This window comes from Cetorhinus maximus, chromosome 1, assembly GCF_964194155.1.
Source record: "Cetorhinus maximus chromosome 1, sCetMax3.hap1.1, whole genome shotgun sequence".
NCBI lineage: Eukaryota > Metazoa > Chordata > Chondrichthyes > Lamniformes > Cetorhinidae > Cetorhinus > Cetorhinus maximus.
Genome location: NC_135879.1, coordinates 133,894,959 through 133,912,044, shown reverse-complemented (window position 1 = coordinate 133,912,044; position 17,086 = coordinate 133,894,959). Strand labels below are relative to the sequence as shown.

Below are 17,086 nucleotides of genomic sequence, written 5' to 3'. Positions count from 1 at the left end.
TCAATATCTCCCAAATCTCCTCCCTTGTCGCTCCCAACCCTTCAGGATAAATACCATCTATCCTTATCTGAATATTCCATCTCATTTATACTGAATTTTTAAAATTCCACTTCGGTATGAGTTATGATCCATGTTATTCAGGGTCTTAACTTGTAAATACTTCAACGAATATATTAAAAAAACTGATACTTTTCCTATTTTGTGCTTATCCTCTGTTTCTTCACTGTTTGCCTAAACTTGCACTGGTGAGGGTGCAGAAGAGATTTACCAAGATGCTGTCTGGGTGGGAGGGTCTGAGCTATGAGGAAAGATTGAATAGGCTGGGGTTGTTTTCCTTGGAGAAGCGAAGGTTGAGAGAGGACCTGAGAGAGGTGTACAAGATTATGAGAGGCAAAGATAGGGTAGATAGGAAGGCACCTTTTCCATTAGTAGAGGGGTCAATAACCATGGGACATGGTTTTAAGGTAAGAGGTAGAAGGCTAAGAGGGGAGTTGAGGAGAAATGTTTTCATCCAGAGGGTGGTGGGAGTCTGGAACTCACAGCCTAAAAGGGTGGCTGAGTCAGAAACTCTCGTAACATTTAAGAAGTATTTAGATGTTCACTTGTGTTGCCATAGCCTTCAGGGCTATAGGCCAAGGGCTGGAAAATGGGATTAGTGTAGTCAGATCTTTGTTGACCGGCACAGACATGATGGACAGAATGGTCTCCTTCTGAGCCGTAAACGTCTGAGTCTTCATGAGTCTACTTCTCATATGTTCTTTGATAGCCGCTTCTATGATAATACTGAAATAATTTCTTAGTGCTGTTCTACATCAGTAACAATGTTTTTCCCTAGATCCTTCTGACCAACCTTTGAATTCATTTCTGTATGTTTCTATCCCCTTCTTGGTTCTTCCTCATTTCAGTTCTAATTTGTTAATCCATTTAGGGTTGCAGTGCTTAGTTCAGGTTTCCTGATCCTCGAAATGCAGTTGTACTATGCATCCAACATGAAAAGAGGATAACTTTGAGTTTGCACTAAAACTGAGAGTCAGAAAATAGCGATTGACACATATCTAAATTTCTGATGTACACTTCCTACAGGTGAGCCTACATACTGGGGGCATGAACTTCCAAAACTACTCCTTAAGTCTTTACATGAATGGCTTTCTTTAAAACAGAACAGCTGTAGCAATTAGAGTCATGTGATTATGGACTACAGAGACGATGTTCAAAAAAATTTCAAATTTACTTTGTATTCAGTCAAATAAATTTGTCACAAATTACTCCAAATTTGATGATATGAATTGCCTTAATCCTGTACAATAACCTGTTTATATTACTAAATTAACCAGGTCTCTCAACAACTGTTTTGCCCTACCCCCGAAGAGGAATGTAAAAAATGAAATAACACATACTTAAATGAAATTTAATTTATATCCTAAGAGAATGCAATGTCTATAAAGTCATGTATTGATAGGTGGGTACATTTTAATATTTATGCAGTCATCTAAATTAAACTCTTAATGGAAATAATTAATGTACACAATCTACAATGACAGATCATCAACACCTGTGTGAAATTCACTGAATGGGTTACAAATGCTGCTCCTGGAATCATTTCTTCATTTGTCACAATACTTCAGCAGCTTTTAGTTTGTTCAATCCCTCCCTCACCTTTCATTTCTTGATCCCCAAATTCCCTCCTATCCTTTTCAGTCTCCCTGATATCGTCTGCAAATTCCCTCAAACTTTAAAGAGAATATAGTTGTGCATTTCTAGCATACAACTTGTTTAGCCATCTGTAACCAAATTTGTCTGGTGCTATAGGGCCTCAGTCTGCTCTGTCATTCAAAGATGAGCTAAGTTCCTGAACCCATGTCCTCGCAAAAACCACCCCAAACTCAGCCCAACTAGTATTCTCTCCTTTGCTCCATAAAGGTCCAGATGGAGCGGTGGGGGGGGGTGGGGGGGGGGGCGGGGAGAAGAGAAAAGAGTGTTGCGGGCTGGCGATGTGAGAAGTAGAATGTGCCTACAATGTCACGACAAAATTGGCGGAGGCAGTGCATTGTGATTGTAACATTTCAGCCACATCAAGACCTTGAAACAAAGATAACAATATGAAGCATCAACAAAATTGCCAAAAATATGATTAAGAATAACATTAAGTAGCTTAATCCGCCAATTTAAAAAAAAACGTGCATTGAATGAGAGCATCGCAGACAATTCCTGCATTTGTTGCCCATCCCTAACTGTCCTCGATGGTGGTGAGGTGCCTTCTTGACTGGCTGCAATCCATCTGGTGTAGGTACATTCATAGTGCTGTTAGGGAGTTCCAGGATTTTGATCCAGTAATAGCAAAGGAGCAACAATATAGTTCCAAGTCAGGATGGTGTATGACTTGAAAGGGAACTTGCAGGTGATGGAGTTCCCATGCATCTGCTACCCTTGTCCTTCTAGGTGGTAGAAGTTGTTGGTTTAGATGGTGTTAAGCTTTCCCATCTATCAGGGCCCCATGGGAATAGCGAGTGTAGCAGCTCCATTCTTTCTCACAGTGGTGGAAGTAATATAGTAGCGCCCACAGACAATGTCTCTATAACAGCTGGGCTTCCTTCACAGAGGCACGTTGCTGCATTCTGACTAGATGACACTATCCTAAACAGTCTACCTTGAAAATAAACCGAATGTGTTAACCAAGCTGTTCAGGATACAAATGAGACCTGACAAGTTGCTGTAGTACATCTTGTATATGGTACACACAGCTGCCACTCTGCAACTGTGGTGGAGGGGAATTAATATTTAAGGTGGTGGAAAGGAGTGCTGATCAAACAGGTTGCTTTGCTCTGGACAGTGTTGAGCTTAGGAGGAGAATTTTCCCTGTCAGGGTTGTGCAGAGCGGGCAGGAGCGAGCGCAAACCTGATCGGCACCCCCAATCAGGTGCATGCTGCCATTTTATGTGAACGGGCCAATTAAGGCCCGCCCAGCATGACACACACCTGGAAGCGCTGAGCGCTTCGTGTGCGGGCGGAGGGGATTCCCTGTGAGGTTCCACGGAGGTGCCTCAGGGAGATTCTTTCAGTGCTAACGTTTGAAATGAAGGTTCATAACACTTTTAAAACATGTCCCCTCATGTGACACTATCACGAGCTGGGACATGTCAAAGAATAAAAGTATAAATTACATTTTAAAACACTTAATGAAACCTCATCCCGCCCGTGCATGAGGTTTCATAGAAAACACGAAGGCCGCCTTAAGGTTGGACAGGCAGCATTCTTAACAGCTTTAATGACTTTCTTAAGGGCCTTAAAATAGGCCTTTGACAGTACGGCGGGCATGCAGCTAACGCGGCTGTGCGCCCACCAAACTGACAATTTAAATGACGCCCGCTGACATCACCGTGCGTCATTTTACGTGTTGGCGAGTGGCACCCCCCCCCCCCAGCTTGCCGATGGGAAAATTCTTCCCTAGAGTGCCGATGGAGCTGCATTTATCCAGGAAATTGGAGAGTATTCCATCGCACTCCTGACCTATGCCTTGTAGATGGTGGACAGATTTTGGGGAGTTAGGAAGTGAGTTATTCACCACAGAATTCCCAACCTCTAACCTGCTCTTGTAGCCACAGTATTTATATGGCTGGGTCTAGTTAAGTTTCTGGTCAATGGTAACCCCCAGAGTATGGGGAATTTTGCAATGGTAATGCAGTTGAATGTCATGGGGAGATAGTTAGATTCTCTTTGTTGGAGTTGGTTATTACTTGGCACTTGTGTGGCACAAATGTTACTTGCCACTCATCAGCTCAGGCCACGATGTTCTCCAGGTCATGCTGCATGTGAACACGGGTTACTTCACTATCCAAGGAATCACGAATGGTACTGAATGAACATTCCCATTTTTGAGTTTATGATTGAGGGAAGCTCATTGATTAAGAAGCTGAAGAATATTTTCAATTTACTCTGCTATTATTCCTTTATTAAACTTAAATGTATATATTTCCTCTTCTATCCTTTAAAATTCTCACTGGCTGCACAAGTTCATCTAGGGTTGGATTGGGAAATTTGAATGATGTGATGGATCTCACATGTGGATACAGAAGAATGGACATCTGGAACTTCTGCTTCTATTTTAATTGGTGTCAATCTTCAGTAGAGTATTAAACTGTATATTGTAATTTTGCACCCCCCATTCACATCACCATCTACAGTAAATACTTACTCAGCTTTGTGAAAAATTCCCCTGCACATAGACATATCCTGCTGTCAGGATGCTTCATATACTTGCAGAGCAGTTGGAGCTTTTTTAAAAAAATTGTATTATAATATTAAATGTAAAATTGGCATACCATACTGATATAAAGTTATTCCTCTAGCTCGAGCACTCTTTCGGAGTTCATTTACTGCCACTAAAAGTGTTGCTGTAAAGAAAATACAACAGGATAATGTCAGCAACAAAACTACTTTACCCCTGGAAACTTATAATTTTATGGTTTATAGCAACAAAATCAGTATGAGAAAATTAAAAAGTTAGGCAATCAGCAATGTTTTTTTTTAGCAAAAATCTAAGAAAAAAGGATGAAAAGGAAGAATATAAAACTGAATAAAACAGACAATTCAGTTTATTCTTATGGGGCAAATTGAGCATAATAGATAATTATATTTACAAAGTAGGAATAGAAGCAGGATATTTAGCTGCAATAGCCAAGAGTACAAAACATCCATAGTTTAGAATAAGGACCTGAGCAGTTTTAAAAATCTTGACCCTTATGGCTGCTTAAAATGTTTTCTCAAGGTAACTTAAACCAAATTGAAATGTTTTAAATTTGTAAAGATGTTTGATTTAATATGTTAATTGAGAATTGGATACAAATTAATTATGTTCCCAATCAAATTAACAATTTTTAAAAAAAAATTCATTCATGGGATGTGGGCATCGCTGGATAGGTTAGCATTTATTGCCCATCCCTAATTGCCCTTTAGGAGGTGTTGGTGAGCTGCCTTCTTGAACCGCTGCAGTCCATGTGGTGCAGATACACCCACAGTGCTGTTTGGGAGGGAGTTCCAGAATTTTAACCCAGTGACAGGATGGTGTGTGGCTTGGAGGGGAACTTCCAGGTGCATGGTGTTCCCATGCATCTGCTGCCTTTGTCCTGCTAGATGGCAGCGGTCATGGGTTTGGAAGGGTTCTGTCTAAGGTGTGTTGGTGAGTTCCTGCAGTGCATTGTGCAGATGGTGCAGGTGGAGGGGGTGCCAATCAAGTTGGCTGCTTTGTCCTGGATGTGTTAAGCCTCTTGAATGTTGTTGGAGTTGCATTCATCCAGGCAAGTGGGGAGTATTCCATCATAATCCTGACTTGTGCCTTGTAAATGATGGACAGGCTTTGGGGAGTCAGGAGGCGAGTTACTTGCTGCAGAATCCCTAAGCTCTGACCTGCTCTTGTAGCCACAGTATTTATATGCCTAGTCCAGTTCAGTTTCTGGTCAATGGTAACCCCCCAGGATTCAGCGATGGTAATGCCATTGAATGTCAGGGGGCAATGCTTAGATTCTCTCTTGTTCGAGATGGTCATTGCTTGGACCTTGTGTGGGGCAAATGTTGCTTGCCACTTGTCAGCCCAATCCTGGATATTGTCTAGGTCTTGCTGCATTTGGACATGGGCTGCTTCAGTATGAAGAGTCGCGAATGGTGAACATTGTCCAGGCATCAGCGAATATCCTCACTTCTGAAGGAGGGAAGGTCATTGATGAAGCAGCTGATGAAGGTTGGTCCAACAACACAACCCTGAGGAACTCCTGCAGTGATGTCCTGGAACTGGGATGATTGACCTCCAACAGCCACAACCATCTTCCTTTATGTTAGGTATGACTCCTACCAGTGGAGACTTTTCCCCGTTTCCCATCGACTCCAGTTTTGCTCGGGCTCCTTGATGCCAGACTTGGTCAAATGCTACCTTGATATCAAAGCAGTCACTCTCACCTCACCTCTGGAATTTAGCCCTTTGTCCATATTTGAACCAAGGCTGTAATGAGGTCAGGAGCTGAATGATCCTGGAGTAACCCATATTGAGCGTCAACGAGCAAGTGCCATTTGATAGCACTGTTGATGACGCCTTCCATCATTTTGCTGATGATCAAGAGTAGGCTGATGGGATGGTAACTGGTCGGGTTGGATTTGTCTTGCTTTTGTGTACAGGACATACCTGGGCAATTATCCACATTGGAGTAGTTAAGTAGTAAAATAAGGGGTTGTCCAGCAGAACCAGAATAAAACATCACAAAAGACTTACAAGTTTCACACAAAAGCCTAGTGCGTACACATGCATGCGAGCATAAAAGCAAAATACTGCAGGTGCTGGAAATCTGAAATAAAAACAGAAAATGCTGGAAAAACTCAGCAGGTCTGACAGCGTCTGTGGAGAGAGGAACAGAGTTAACGTTTTCAGTCCGTATGACTCTTCTTCAGATGCTGTCAGACCTGCTGAGTTTTTCCACCATTTTCTGTTTTTATTGCATGTAAGCATAGTTCTTTTGAAAAGAACAGAAAAAATGTAAGGCAAGTTTATCCTGTTCATGATACCATGGATGAAAATAGTTAAGAGAACATCATGGCAGTGTTCCAAATCAATGACCCTACCTCCTTCAGATACTAATGAGCCAGCCAAGATAAAATATGCCTGAAAAACAAATTGAACAGTAAATAAAATGCTAAAAAAAATTTAATAATGTCGAGCAAACTGAAACCCTTCTATTTTATTAATTATTTAACATTCAATCCAAAACTTTTTTTTTTAAAACATTAAAAACACAGAAGCCAACAAAATAATCCTGTTGTACAGCACTTTGATTCAGTCAACATGTTCCATCAGGCAAGCTAGAATTAAAACTCATCATTTTGAAGTGGAGTACCATGCAGACCTCACTGACTTTAGTGTGATGAAACTCAATACTACCTTCTTTTAGATCGTAGGTCAGGAACTCCCAGTTCCCGACGAATCTCGGGTCTCCTGCGCATGGCTGGCCAGAACAGGCCGCATATGCGCAGTTTGGTTATTTTTACATTCTTCAGGCCGGGGACCAGCCCTGCACTCCTGTGCAGAAAGGAAAAGAGACGAGTCAGATGACCTGATACAGAGCGTTAATGTAGTGAGTGTTCCCAAGGGAGAGGACATGGAAGCGAACAAGGAAAAGGTCCCAAACCAGGGAAGGGACAGGGAAAGATCCCCAAAAGAAATACCAGGTAAGGGACAAAGCCAGGGGACAGACATGGGTGCCATTCAGTTAATTTAGAAGAAAGGAGCAGAGAAATAGGTGCCGTTTTAAAGAAAGAGATGCAGAAAGCAGACTTTGAACAAAGTGGGCACGAGAGAAGCCCTGAAAATCTGAAGGTAGCCCAAGGTTGGTGACTCTGTTTTGTGGGCCAGTGGGGCAAAGGTACCACTTTGGAGCAGTGGTGTTCTGCTTGGCACAGCCAAAGATCTGAAACTGTGCTTGGAAGGTGAAGCTTGAGTGTACTCGGAGATTCAGGGCAAAGGAATCTCAGAAGGAGAGAGTGAAACCCTTCGAGATGGGCCATTGTTGGGAGCCTTCCAAGTGGGAGTGACTTTTGGAGAGAGTTCCAAGGCAAGATCTTCAAAGGTAGAGACTGGAAGCCCTCATAAGATGAAGAAGTTTCAGTAAGATTGATTAGCTTACAAAGTGACAAACGTCTGGGTGGGTTGTTGAGAAATCCATGGAGTCTGCTTTGGTCACAGGTGTGCCCGACCACGGTTAGCCTTTTAATTCACATGTACCTCATACTTACCCTGAATATTAGAGAATAAGATAGATATTGTAACCTGTTTCATCTGTCTAAATTTGTATAGTAAAGTTTATTTTTGTTTCTTCAAAACCCATGGAATCTTGTGGCTTTATTCACTTCGTAAGCAACTTGAATCTCAAATTTTTTCTACTTTAAACAAAACATTATTGGTCCCTAACCTGATCTCCTCCCCACAACCTATGGTCTGGCTAAGGACCATAACAACAGTCATGAAGAATTGAAAGCCTTTGTATTAACTTGAGGTTTTAAGTGAGTTGTTAGTAACATCCAGTTAGTAAAAGGGATTTCAGGCAGGCAGTATTTGCTAATAAATGCAACAAAAGCAACAAAAAAATCTTTGTTCGTTCTAGCTTTGAAAAGGCACATGCCATAGAGGGAATGTGAATCAAGTTATGGGAGCTGTTCTTGTTAAAACTGAAGTCCAGGCAATTCAAACATAATACTCAAAGATATGCTGATTCTCATGTAACTAGAGTGAAAGAAAGGTATAGAAAGGGTGTTAGAATAGATACTTCAGAATTTGAATTGACCAGCCAATCCCCCCCCCTCCCCAAGAGCACAAAACTTGTGTGACACAGTGAATTTTTCAGTCTTGTATTGTAAATATCTCAAGCGTATGTGTAATTATTATTTGTATTATCATTGTATATATGTAATTGATATTATTGTATGTTTAATTCCTGTTAAACTCAATAAATGTCTTTGATTCCTATCATCTTGCTGAATAGCATATTTCTAAGCTTGAACACCTACTCCCTAATAAAAGTTACAATTTCTATTAAATTCCCTATCACAGGTGGACTAAAATCTTGAAAAAGGATAGATATTTTATACTTTCTCTCACCAAGGAGGGGAAGGGAAAAATAATTTGGCAACAAATCAACTTGACCATTATTGCATAACTTTTGGAGCACAACACTGACAGAGGTCTCAAAACAGATTTCCTCCTCCCTGTCAATTCAAGTAGAATGCTGCTTAGTACAGGAATACATATTGAATGGATGGGAAAATGGAATAAATGGATTGGGTTGGTGGGGGTGGGGGGGGGGTAGGGAGGAGGAGCTGAAATCAACAGCCAACTGCCAGATCTGTGTTTGTAGAACACCAAAATCAGTTGGTAATATTTATACACAGGAGTCATGTGTCATCTGAAAAGCTCTCTGCCTGTTGAGAATACAGCAGCTCACAGATCAGACCCAACCTGGAACAGAGCATCAGCTCCTTAAAGTCAGTGAGGTTACTCTGCAATGCACACAAGCCATCCCGTAATTTATGCAAAACAGTTTAAAATGTCAGCTTCCATGAAGGTAAAAAAGGTACATTTGGTAAAAGGCACATTTATATTATGTATACATGTAGTAATCAAAACACCTAACAGAAACTTAGAATGTACTCTTAAATGGAAAGTACCAAACCTCTCCAACCTTCCTTCTCTTTGAAGAACATTTCTCAGATGGGCGAACATCTATCTTTGAGATTAGAATTCAGATGATCAACTCTGCTCATTGGCACTTTGATTGACTAATTATCAACATTGGCAATAGTATAACAAAGCATATCTGACCAAGATCAGTTATTACAGTAACCAACTGATAACTTCCTTCATGATCAGGTTGGCACAGAAAGTTAGGACATGAGTACTTTAAAACTTGTTCCAAATTAAAGCTAATAGTTTTAGTAAGTGAGGAAGCTGACTGGGAAAATCTTTGGAAAAACTGAGAGACAGTTTAGCAGATTTCTTACTCTAGCGCCACTGAAATTCTACTCAACCAAATTGATCTTGGTTCAGACTACTGTACTCAGATTAGAAAATGATTAGATTATACAAAGAGAAGAGTTTGGTTCAGATATACAATTATTTGGTTTTTGCAATAGGCAGCACATTTGTAATTTCTCTCTCAGAATTAATTCTACAATTTATTTCCGAAGTATTTGAATACAGAACTTACCCATGTTAGGGATTCTATATGATGAGGATTCATAAGTCCAATAATTCCATGATACCAGGAGAGCCCTGCACCCATCATAAAAATTCCAACCCCACTAATGAGGGAAGCAATGTAACGCATATTTGTAAATCCGTACCTTAATTTAAAAAAAAAAATCAGAAAACTAAATGCAAAGGCAACTACAACAGTTTGTAGATGGGCAATCTAAAATTAAAGTAATGCATGGTCATCGCAAACATTTTAAAATAGCGGCAGCTACTGCAATAAAAAACTTTTACTTTTATATCTATGACAAACTCTGCTACAGAGATTGGTAGTGATCAACCCTTATTTTCACTCTTTTAAAACAAACAAAATTACGTTTTACTTACGGATGACCAGGATCTGGGGTCCTGGAAGATTGACTGACACCCACTGCTAATAAAGCCTGCAAGAAAAAAATATCCATGACAACTTTAGGTTTAGGAGTAGTATTAGAAACAATTAACAAGAGAACATAATATCAAATAGCAAACCCACCAATAAATCCGTTCTACTCACTTTTAAACAAAATCATCTAAAGATATTGGCCCAGATTTTTTGTGGTTAGTGGTAAGCAAGCAATGCTTGCCATTCAATATACTTACACTTACCAACAGACCATCTGTGTGCTATTGTACTGGAACTTGCAATAATTGGAAATCCAAAACAGCATGGCCCCCTGTGATCAGAACAAGCAACTGTGCATCTCCTTAACCAGACTGAAGCATCCTTTTGAAGCACAAGGGGGCGGTGGCAGAATGTTAACATGGGTGAGCGTGTGAGTTAAATTGGGAAAAATTCCCAGTTTGGAAACCGGTTCCAATCCACCTTCCAGGTTTACCAAAGCAGGACAGGGGGCAGGCAGCCAAACTACTCCTAGGAGGTGCTAGTATTTTAAATATACAGTAAAGTCCCGCCGTTTGAGACTTCCTGGTTCGCGTTTTCACTTACCCGCGCTTTGCACTTTGTATACAGAATCACGCATAGCGTGAACAATGTTCGCTCATCCACAGTTTCTTCTCCCTCTCTCCTTTCCCCGGGGAGACAACAGCCATAACAGAGCAGAGACTAGAATGGTTGCAACTGAACGAAGGGATTAACATGGAAATGTCTGAATGTCACTGCAATAATGGCTCGAACTCGAAACGTTAACTGTGTTCCTCTCCACAGATGCTGCCAGACTTGCTGAGTTTTTCCAGGTATTTTTGTTTTTGCAATAATGGCTGTGTTCATTTTGATATCTTCACCAATGTATTGCTTAGAAGCTCCCTCGTCTGTCGGATACAGGTATTGCATCACAAATTAGAGAAAAGTAATTGTCCAAACCAATGCTCCCCTCACATGGCTGGAACCTATTGAATTCAGCTCCATGGGAAAGCATGTTCATTGTTCGCAATTGCAGTAATACCTGGACAACAATCAGGCGTGGGCTGCTAAATGGCAAAGTAACATGTATGTCACACAAGTACGATGCAACAGCCATCTCCAACAAGGGAGAATCTAACCATCTCCATTTGACATTCAACAGCATTACCATCACTGAATCCTCCACCATAAACATCCTGGAGATTACCATTGACCAGAAACTTGACTAGACTAGCCACATTAATATTGTGGCTACAAGAGCAGGTCAGAGGATGGGAATTCAGGAGCGAAGAACTCAACTGCCGACTCCCCAAAGATTGTCCACTATCCTTGTGATGGAATACTGTCCACTTGCTCAGATGAGTCCAGCTCAAACAACACAAGAAGCTGAACAAAATCCAGGACAAAGCAGCCCGCTTGATTGGCATCCCGTTCACCAATTTAAACATTCACTTCCTCCACCAGTGATGCAATGGCAGCAGCGTGTGTCAGAAACAAGATGCACTGCGGGTTCCTTCAACAGCACCATCCAAACACATGACCGCCATCAACTAGGACAAGGTCAGCAAATGTCTGGGAACACCACCAACTGCAAGCTCCCCTACAAGCCACACGTCATGCTGACTAGGAACTATATCACCATTTGTTCACGGGTCATGAATTGCACCTCGCTAGTCCCACACCTGACTGGATGCCAAGTCCGTCAATCAAGCAGTTTTCTGGGCGGGGAACCTGTTGGGGCTATAGCATGCATGCCATGTAGTTAAGAGTCTAGGGCATCTGAGGAAACCCAGGCTTCTGTTTCCCACCCGAAATGCAGACCGCAACCTTCCCCCAACATGCCAAAGCAACCTAAAGCATTGATTGAGGGATATACATTGACCAAGACACTGTGGATCAATAGTGCCATGGGATCTTTTACATCCACCTGAGCAAGCAGGTGGGGCCTCAGTTTAACGTCTCATCCAAAAGGACGGCACCTCTAACAATGTAGTGCTCCCTTAGTAGTGCAGTGTACTACACTTAATTCACAGTTTTCCATGTTACTGAATGCTGAGTCCCTCGGCAAGATACTGTCATAGTGGGGCTTCTGAAAGAGCAGGGAATCTCCGAATTTAACCGCACATGTGGAAGCTGCTGTTCAACTTACTCCTCCTTCAAAGTGATGCTATGCTTACCATTATTTCAACTGCAAAATATGGGCCATTGATTCATATCCCTTGTGAGTGTGAATAAGGAGCAGTTCTAATACTGCACCAGCACCTATCTGGTCAAAGACCAAACATACAAAAGGTAAAACTGATTTATAAAAGCAAAAATGCTTTATGCACCAAATAAAATGCAATTCCCTTTTGTTAGAAAAAATGAAGAAAGAGACTAATAGGTGTCTTTTTCAAGTAACAATCACTGGCATCAGGTCATGTAGTTTCATTAGTAGCCACTGGATTTCTGCAGGTTCAAATCCTTCATAACACCAAATGAGATGGCCCAATTGTTAACAGGAAATATCACATATGACCATGTTTACTCTTCTCGTATTTAAGCATTACCTTTCAGTGGACTAAACAACTATATACGTTATGATAATTAATGTTAATGCAAAATTAAAGAGGCAGTGAAATTGAATATGCTTTAGTTTTTTGGGCTTATCCAATGGTAGTTTTATAAACTATACCAGAGGGATAAAGTCAAGACATTTAAGGGACTTCTATTTCACGGTTATATCACAGAACCCATTAACAAGAAACTTCAAAATTATCTTGAAATAAACATACAAAACTAAATAACAATCACATGGCAAGTATAAATGCCTTGAGACTGAGGATCAGTCTAATAGCTCTTCTCTATTTTGATCTGTGAGATCCTTCTTAAAGTTACAACGAAGTCCGGAGGGGTGAATAAATTCCTCTCCTTCAAACTCCTGAGGCTGGTTATAACAGAGTTCAAACTTTTAGAAAATTATGATTTTTCAATTTAAGATGTACTTAACTGTGCATAAAGCTATATGAAGAAATAAGACAGCCATATCTCTTGAGTCAACAAGGAAGTAGTTTTATTGTCAAAACTCACTCAGGTAAAAATCTGAGACTTGTTAAATGGGTAAAAGCGCATCCTGAATCACGCTCTCACACTCACATGCAAAGCAGAATCAGTTACAGTGTGGGGAGGTGGAACTGATGAGAGTTAAAGCCTGTAAGAAAATAAAGAAATACATGTTCCGATGCTCCTTTGGTGGTCTTGATAGTCCAGTAGGGTTATGGCCAATTATTTTCTGGAGACAGTCTCTTCTACTGCAATCCGTCTTTATCCAGAGTGGATGTTATGGCACGTGAAGTTCCTTTTGATTGAAATTCACTGTGATGTATTTCAAATATAACAGAACTGACAGAGATAGGATCCTGAACTTGGAAATAGGAGTGCGGGAACAGAGGGGGACAGGAGCAGAGAGAGAAGCCGACAATGTTGCATTCTCCAGGGCTTCCTCTGGATGACACTTTCTGCAGAGAAGCTTATAATCACAGCTTTTCACACGCAGTGTTTCGACCATGTAACAGCTGGTTATTGGCACACAATGAAGGGCAATCCATGTTAATAAAGGAATTTCAATCACCCATTGTCAAAGCTATCAAGATACCATTGAAACAGATAGGGGGTCCTTAATGTGAAGTCCACCATACAAACTGCCTAGGCATATCCCCTAGGAATCTGCTTTTAGAGGCTGTTAGAAACTTGGCCAGTTTGGAGGTCAGGTGATTTCTGCAGCCATTTTAACACTGTCTTTGCAGTTCAAGCTGTCTATTTTCTTTTTTAAAAAACAATCAAAGCATTACACCAATCAATGAAATTAATGGTTAATAGTCCACACTGCACATGACATATCGTCGTAACACTTACCTCCCACCTGTCTCCCAAAGTAAGTCATTATTTAGTTGCTGGATAATTTGGATTTGAGCCCTAACTGTTAGGATATCAGATATAAGAAATTCTTCCCAACAAAATGCTTATGCTCATTGCAACACTCCTCTTCAGCACAATAATTGAGTCAGTCATAGACCATGTGCATTCAACAAGATCTACGAGAAACGTAAGCATCCTAACTGTAAACAAAAAAGGAAGGAAAGCATAGGAAAGAATAAAGTAAGGGAAGTTATTGATGACAATGGAATGAATAAAGCTACAGAATAGGTGTCTGAGAAGATGGTTAAACAATATGACAGGAAATCCTATTAAAAATGAGTTAAAATGTCCATAACAGCAATGTATTCAGTGTCCATAATAAAACAGGGGAGCTGGAGGCAATCATGCATAAGGAGGAACCAGACATAATAGGGATTACCGAGACATGGCTACAGAAAAATCAGAACTGGGAATTAAACATTGCAGGATATACCAAATTTGCAAAAGATAGAGAAGAAAAGATAGGAGATTGAGTAGCTGTACTTATTAGAGTTAAATAATGAAAAAAGGGACTTAACTATCAGCAAGGCAAAAATAGAAGCTTTATGGGTAAAGATAATAAAGGATCAATCACACTAATGGGTGTCATCTACAGATCACCTAATATTAGAAAGGAGGTGAAGGAAGAAATATGAAGATAAATGAGGGAACTGAGTTAAAATAAAAAATCATGGGGAATTTCAACTGCCCTGATTCTAATAGGACAGAAGAGGTAGGGTAAAGGGGATAAGGGAATGCAGTTCCTAAAATGTGTAAAGGACTCCTTTCTAACCCAATGTGTAAAAAGTGAAATAATAGAAGATTCACTATTGTATATATTTGTGGGGAATGGACCAGAGCAGATAGGAAATGAGAAGTAAAAGTAAGGGAACGTCTAGGCAATAGTGGCCATGACATAATGCATGTTAAGATGATGGGGAAGGACATGATGAAAAACGGTTTAGTAGATTGGAGAAAATCTGACTTTGAGGGGCTGAGAATAGAACTTTGGAAAATATTATGGCCAACAATATTGGCAAACAATGATGCAGAATAACAATGGGGAAACATTTAAAAAGTGTTCACAGTGAAAGAAAATATATTAAAAAGGAAAAAAGAAACTAAACACTAGGTCAATTCCATGGATAAGTAAAGACATAAGGAAACAACTGAGAGTTAGGAAAGAGGCAAATATTAAGTACATAGGACAGCAGAGGATTGCAGGATGAGAGAGAATCCAACAAGATTAGGAGGGATTTCAAAAAGCAAATTAGGAAGTAAAAGAGGAACTATGAAATTAAATTATCAAGGAACATGTAACAAAATACTTTACAATCAATAAAAAAAGTTGACAGAACATGCTCAGGGTGTTATAGGAAAAATAATGAAATCCTTGCTAAAAGAGAGCATAGAAGAACATCCAGAAAAGGAAAATACAACAATGAATAGTATGGATTTCAAAAACGAAAATCTTGTTTCACCAACCTTATTGAATTTTTTGAGAAGGTAACAGAGCAACTAGATAATGGCAATGCAGTATATGCAATTTATCTGGATTTTCAAAAGGTCCTCAATTAGACCATAAGGTGCTCCATAATAGACTAATGAATAAGGCCAGAGAAGGCAAAGTCAGGGAGCAAGTGGCAAAACAGATTGCTAGCTGGCTTCAAGACAGAAAAACAAAGCATGGGAGTAGAGAGTAGCTATTCAGAGTGGCAGAAGGTAGGAAGTGGTGTTCCACAAGGATTAGTGCTGACACTACTGCTGTTCACAATTTACATTAGCGAATTGGACTTTAGAATCAAAAATTTAACTTAATTTGCAGGTGACACTAAATTTGGGGGTGGGGTGTGGGAAGATAGTCAAACACAGAAGGACTGCACTAGAGAGGCTGCAGAGAAGATTGAGAAGGGTGATACCAGAAACAGGTAGGTACACATATCAGGAAAGGATTGACCCCCTTATCTTGCAAAAACACTGAGGGGTGACCGAATACACATCTTTAAAATCATGAAAGGGCGAGTTAGAGTGGACAGAGAGAGAATATTTCCACTTGTAGAGAACATAACTAGGGGCAATCAATACAAGATAGTTACCGAGAAATCCAGTAAAGAATTCAGAAGAAACCTTTTTACCCAAAGAATGATGAGAAATTGGAACTCACTATCACAGGGAGTGATTGAAGCAAATAGTCATTTAGCAGGGAGTTAGGCAAGTACACGAGGGAAAAGGTAATGTACAATGATAGTTATAGCTGAGGAAAAATGGGAGAAGGCTCAAGTGGAGCTTAGACACTGGCATGGACTGGTTGGGTCAAGTGGCCTGTTTGTGTGCCGTATATCCTATGTAAAGATGGTGCTTCTCAGTTTATAGCAGGGTGTGGGTGAGAGATCTTGAGATATTTTGTGAGGATGAGGGTAACCAAATGAGAAAAAATAGCTGTTCAGTAGAGTGAAAGCCAGGTCAGTTGGAGCTCCCTCCAATGAAGGAGCTGGGTGCGTTTTTTTAAAATAAAATAATGGCTGCAGGCAAAGAGTGAAACGTGGATGTTGAGACAGATGAAGGAATCATATGATCTTGCCAGAAAAATTGTGTGTAAATGTTTGTGACTGATGAATTGACCAAAGCATAAAATACGCAATTGGAAAGCAGAAAGACACAAACTGTACTTACTTAACCAATGAGAAAGAAACTTCACCTTATGGCAGACATAAAAGTTGCACAGCTACAGCAGTTACTGGATAGATAATGACTAACAAGATGCAACAGTTATAGAAACATAGAAAATAGAAGCAGGAGTAGGTCATCCGGCCCTTCGAGCCTGCTCCACCATTCAATATGATCATGGCTGATCCTCTATCTGAACGCCGTACTCCGACACTCTCTCCATACCCCTTGATGCCTTTAGAGTCCAGAAATCTAAAATTCTTAAATATATTCAGTGACTTGGCCTCCACAGCCTTCGTGGTAGGGAATTCCACGGGTTCACCACCCTCTGAGTGAAGAAATCTCTCCTCATCTCA

General features: G+C 40.4%; 1 protein-coding gene and 1 long non-coding RNA gene across 4 annotated transcripts in view; one reads left to right on the top strand and one right to left on the bottom strand.

Annotated features, from left to right (window-relative positions):
* The window catches only part of LOC144683762 (uncharacterized), a 1,025,508-nt gene that overhangs the window by 733,856 nt on the left and 274,566 nt on the right, over nucleotides 1–17,086 (top strand). The gene's annotated exons all lie outside the window — the stretch shown is intronic.
* slc30a9 (solute carrier family 30 member 9) overlaps nucleotides 1–17,086 on the bottom strand; it is a 142,857-nt gene that overhangs the window by 44,896 nt on the left and 80,875 nt on the right. For all 3 annotated transcript variants that reach the window (XM_078547089.1, XM_078547099.1, XM_078547107.1), the window contains 4 exons: nucleotides 10,112–10,167; nucleotides 9,741–9,876; nucleotides 6,607–6,646; nucleotides 4,320–4,391 (listed from right to left, as the gene is read on the bottom strand). In XM_078547089.1, the coding sequence (XP_078403215.1) occupies nucleotides 4,320–4,391; nucleotides 6,607–6,646; nucleotides 9,741–9,876; nucleotides 10,112–10,167 (304 nt within the window). The remainder of the gene's footprint in view (nucleotides 1–4,319; nucleotides 4,392–6,606; nucleotides 6,647–9,740; nucleotides 9,877–10,111; nucleotides 10,168–17,086) is intronic.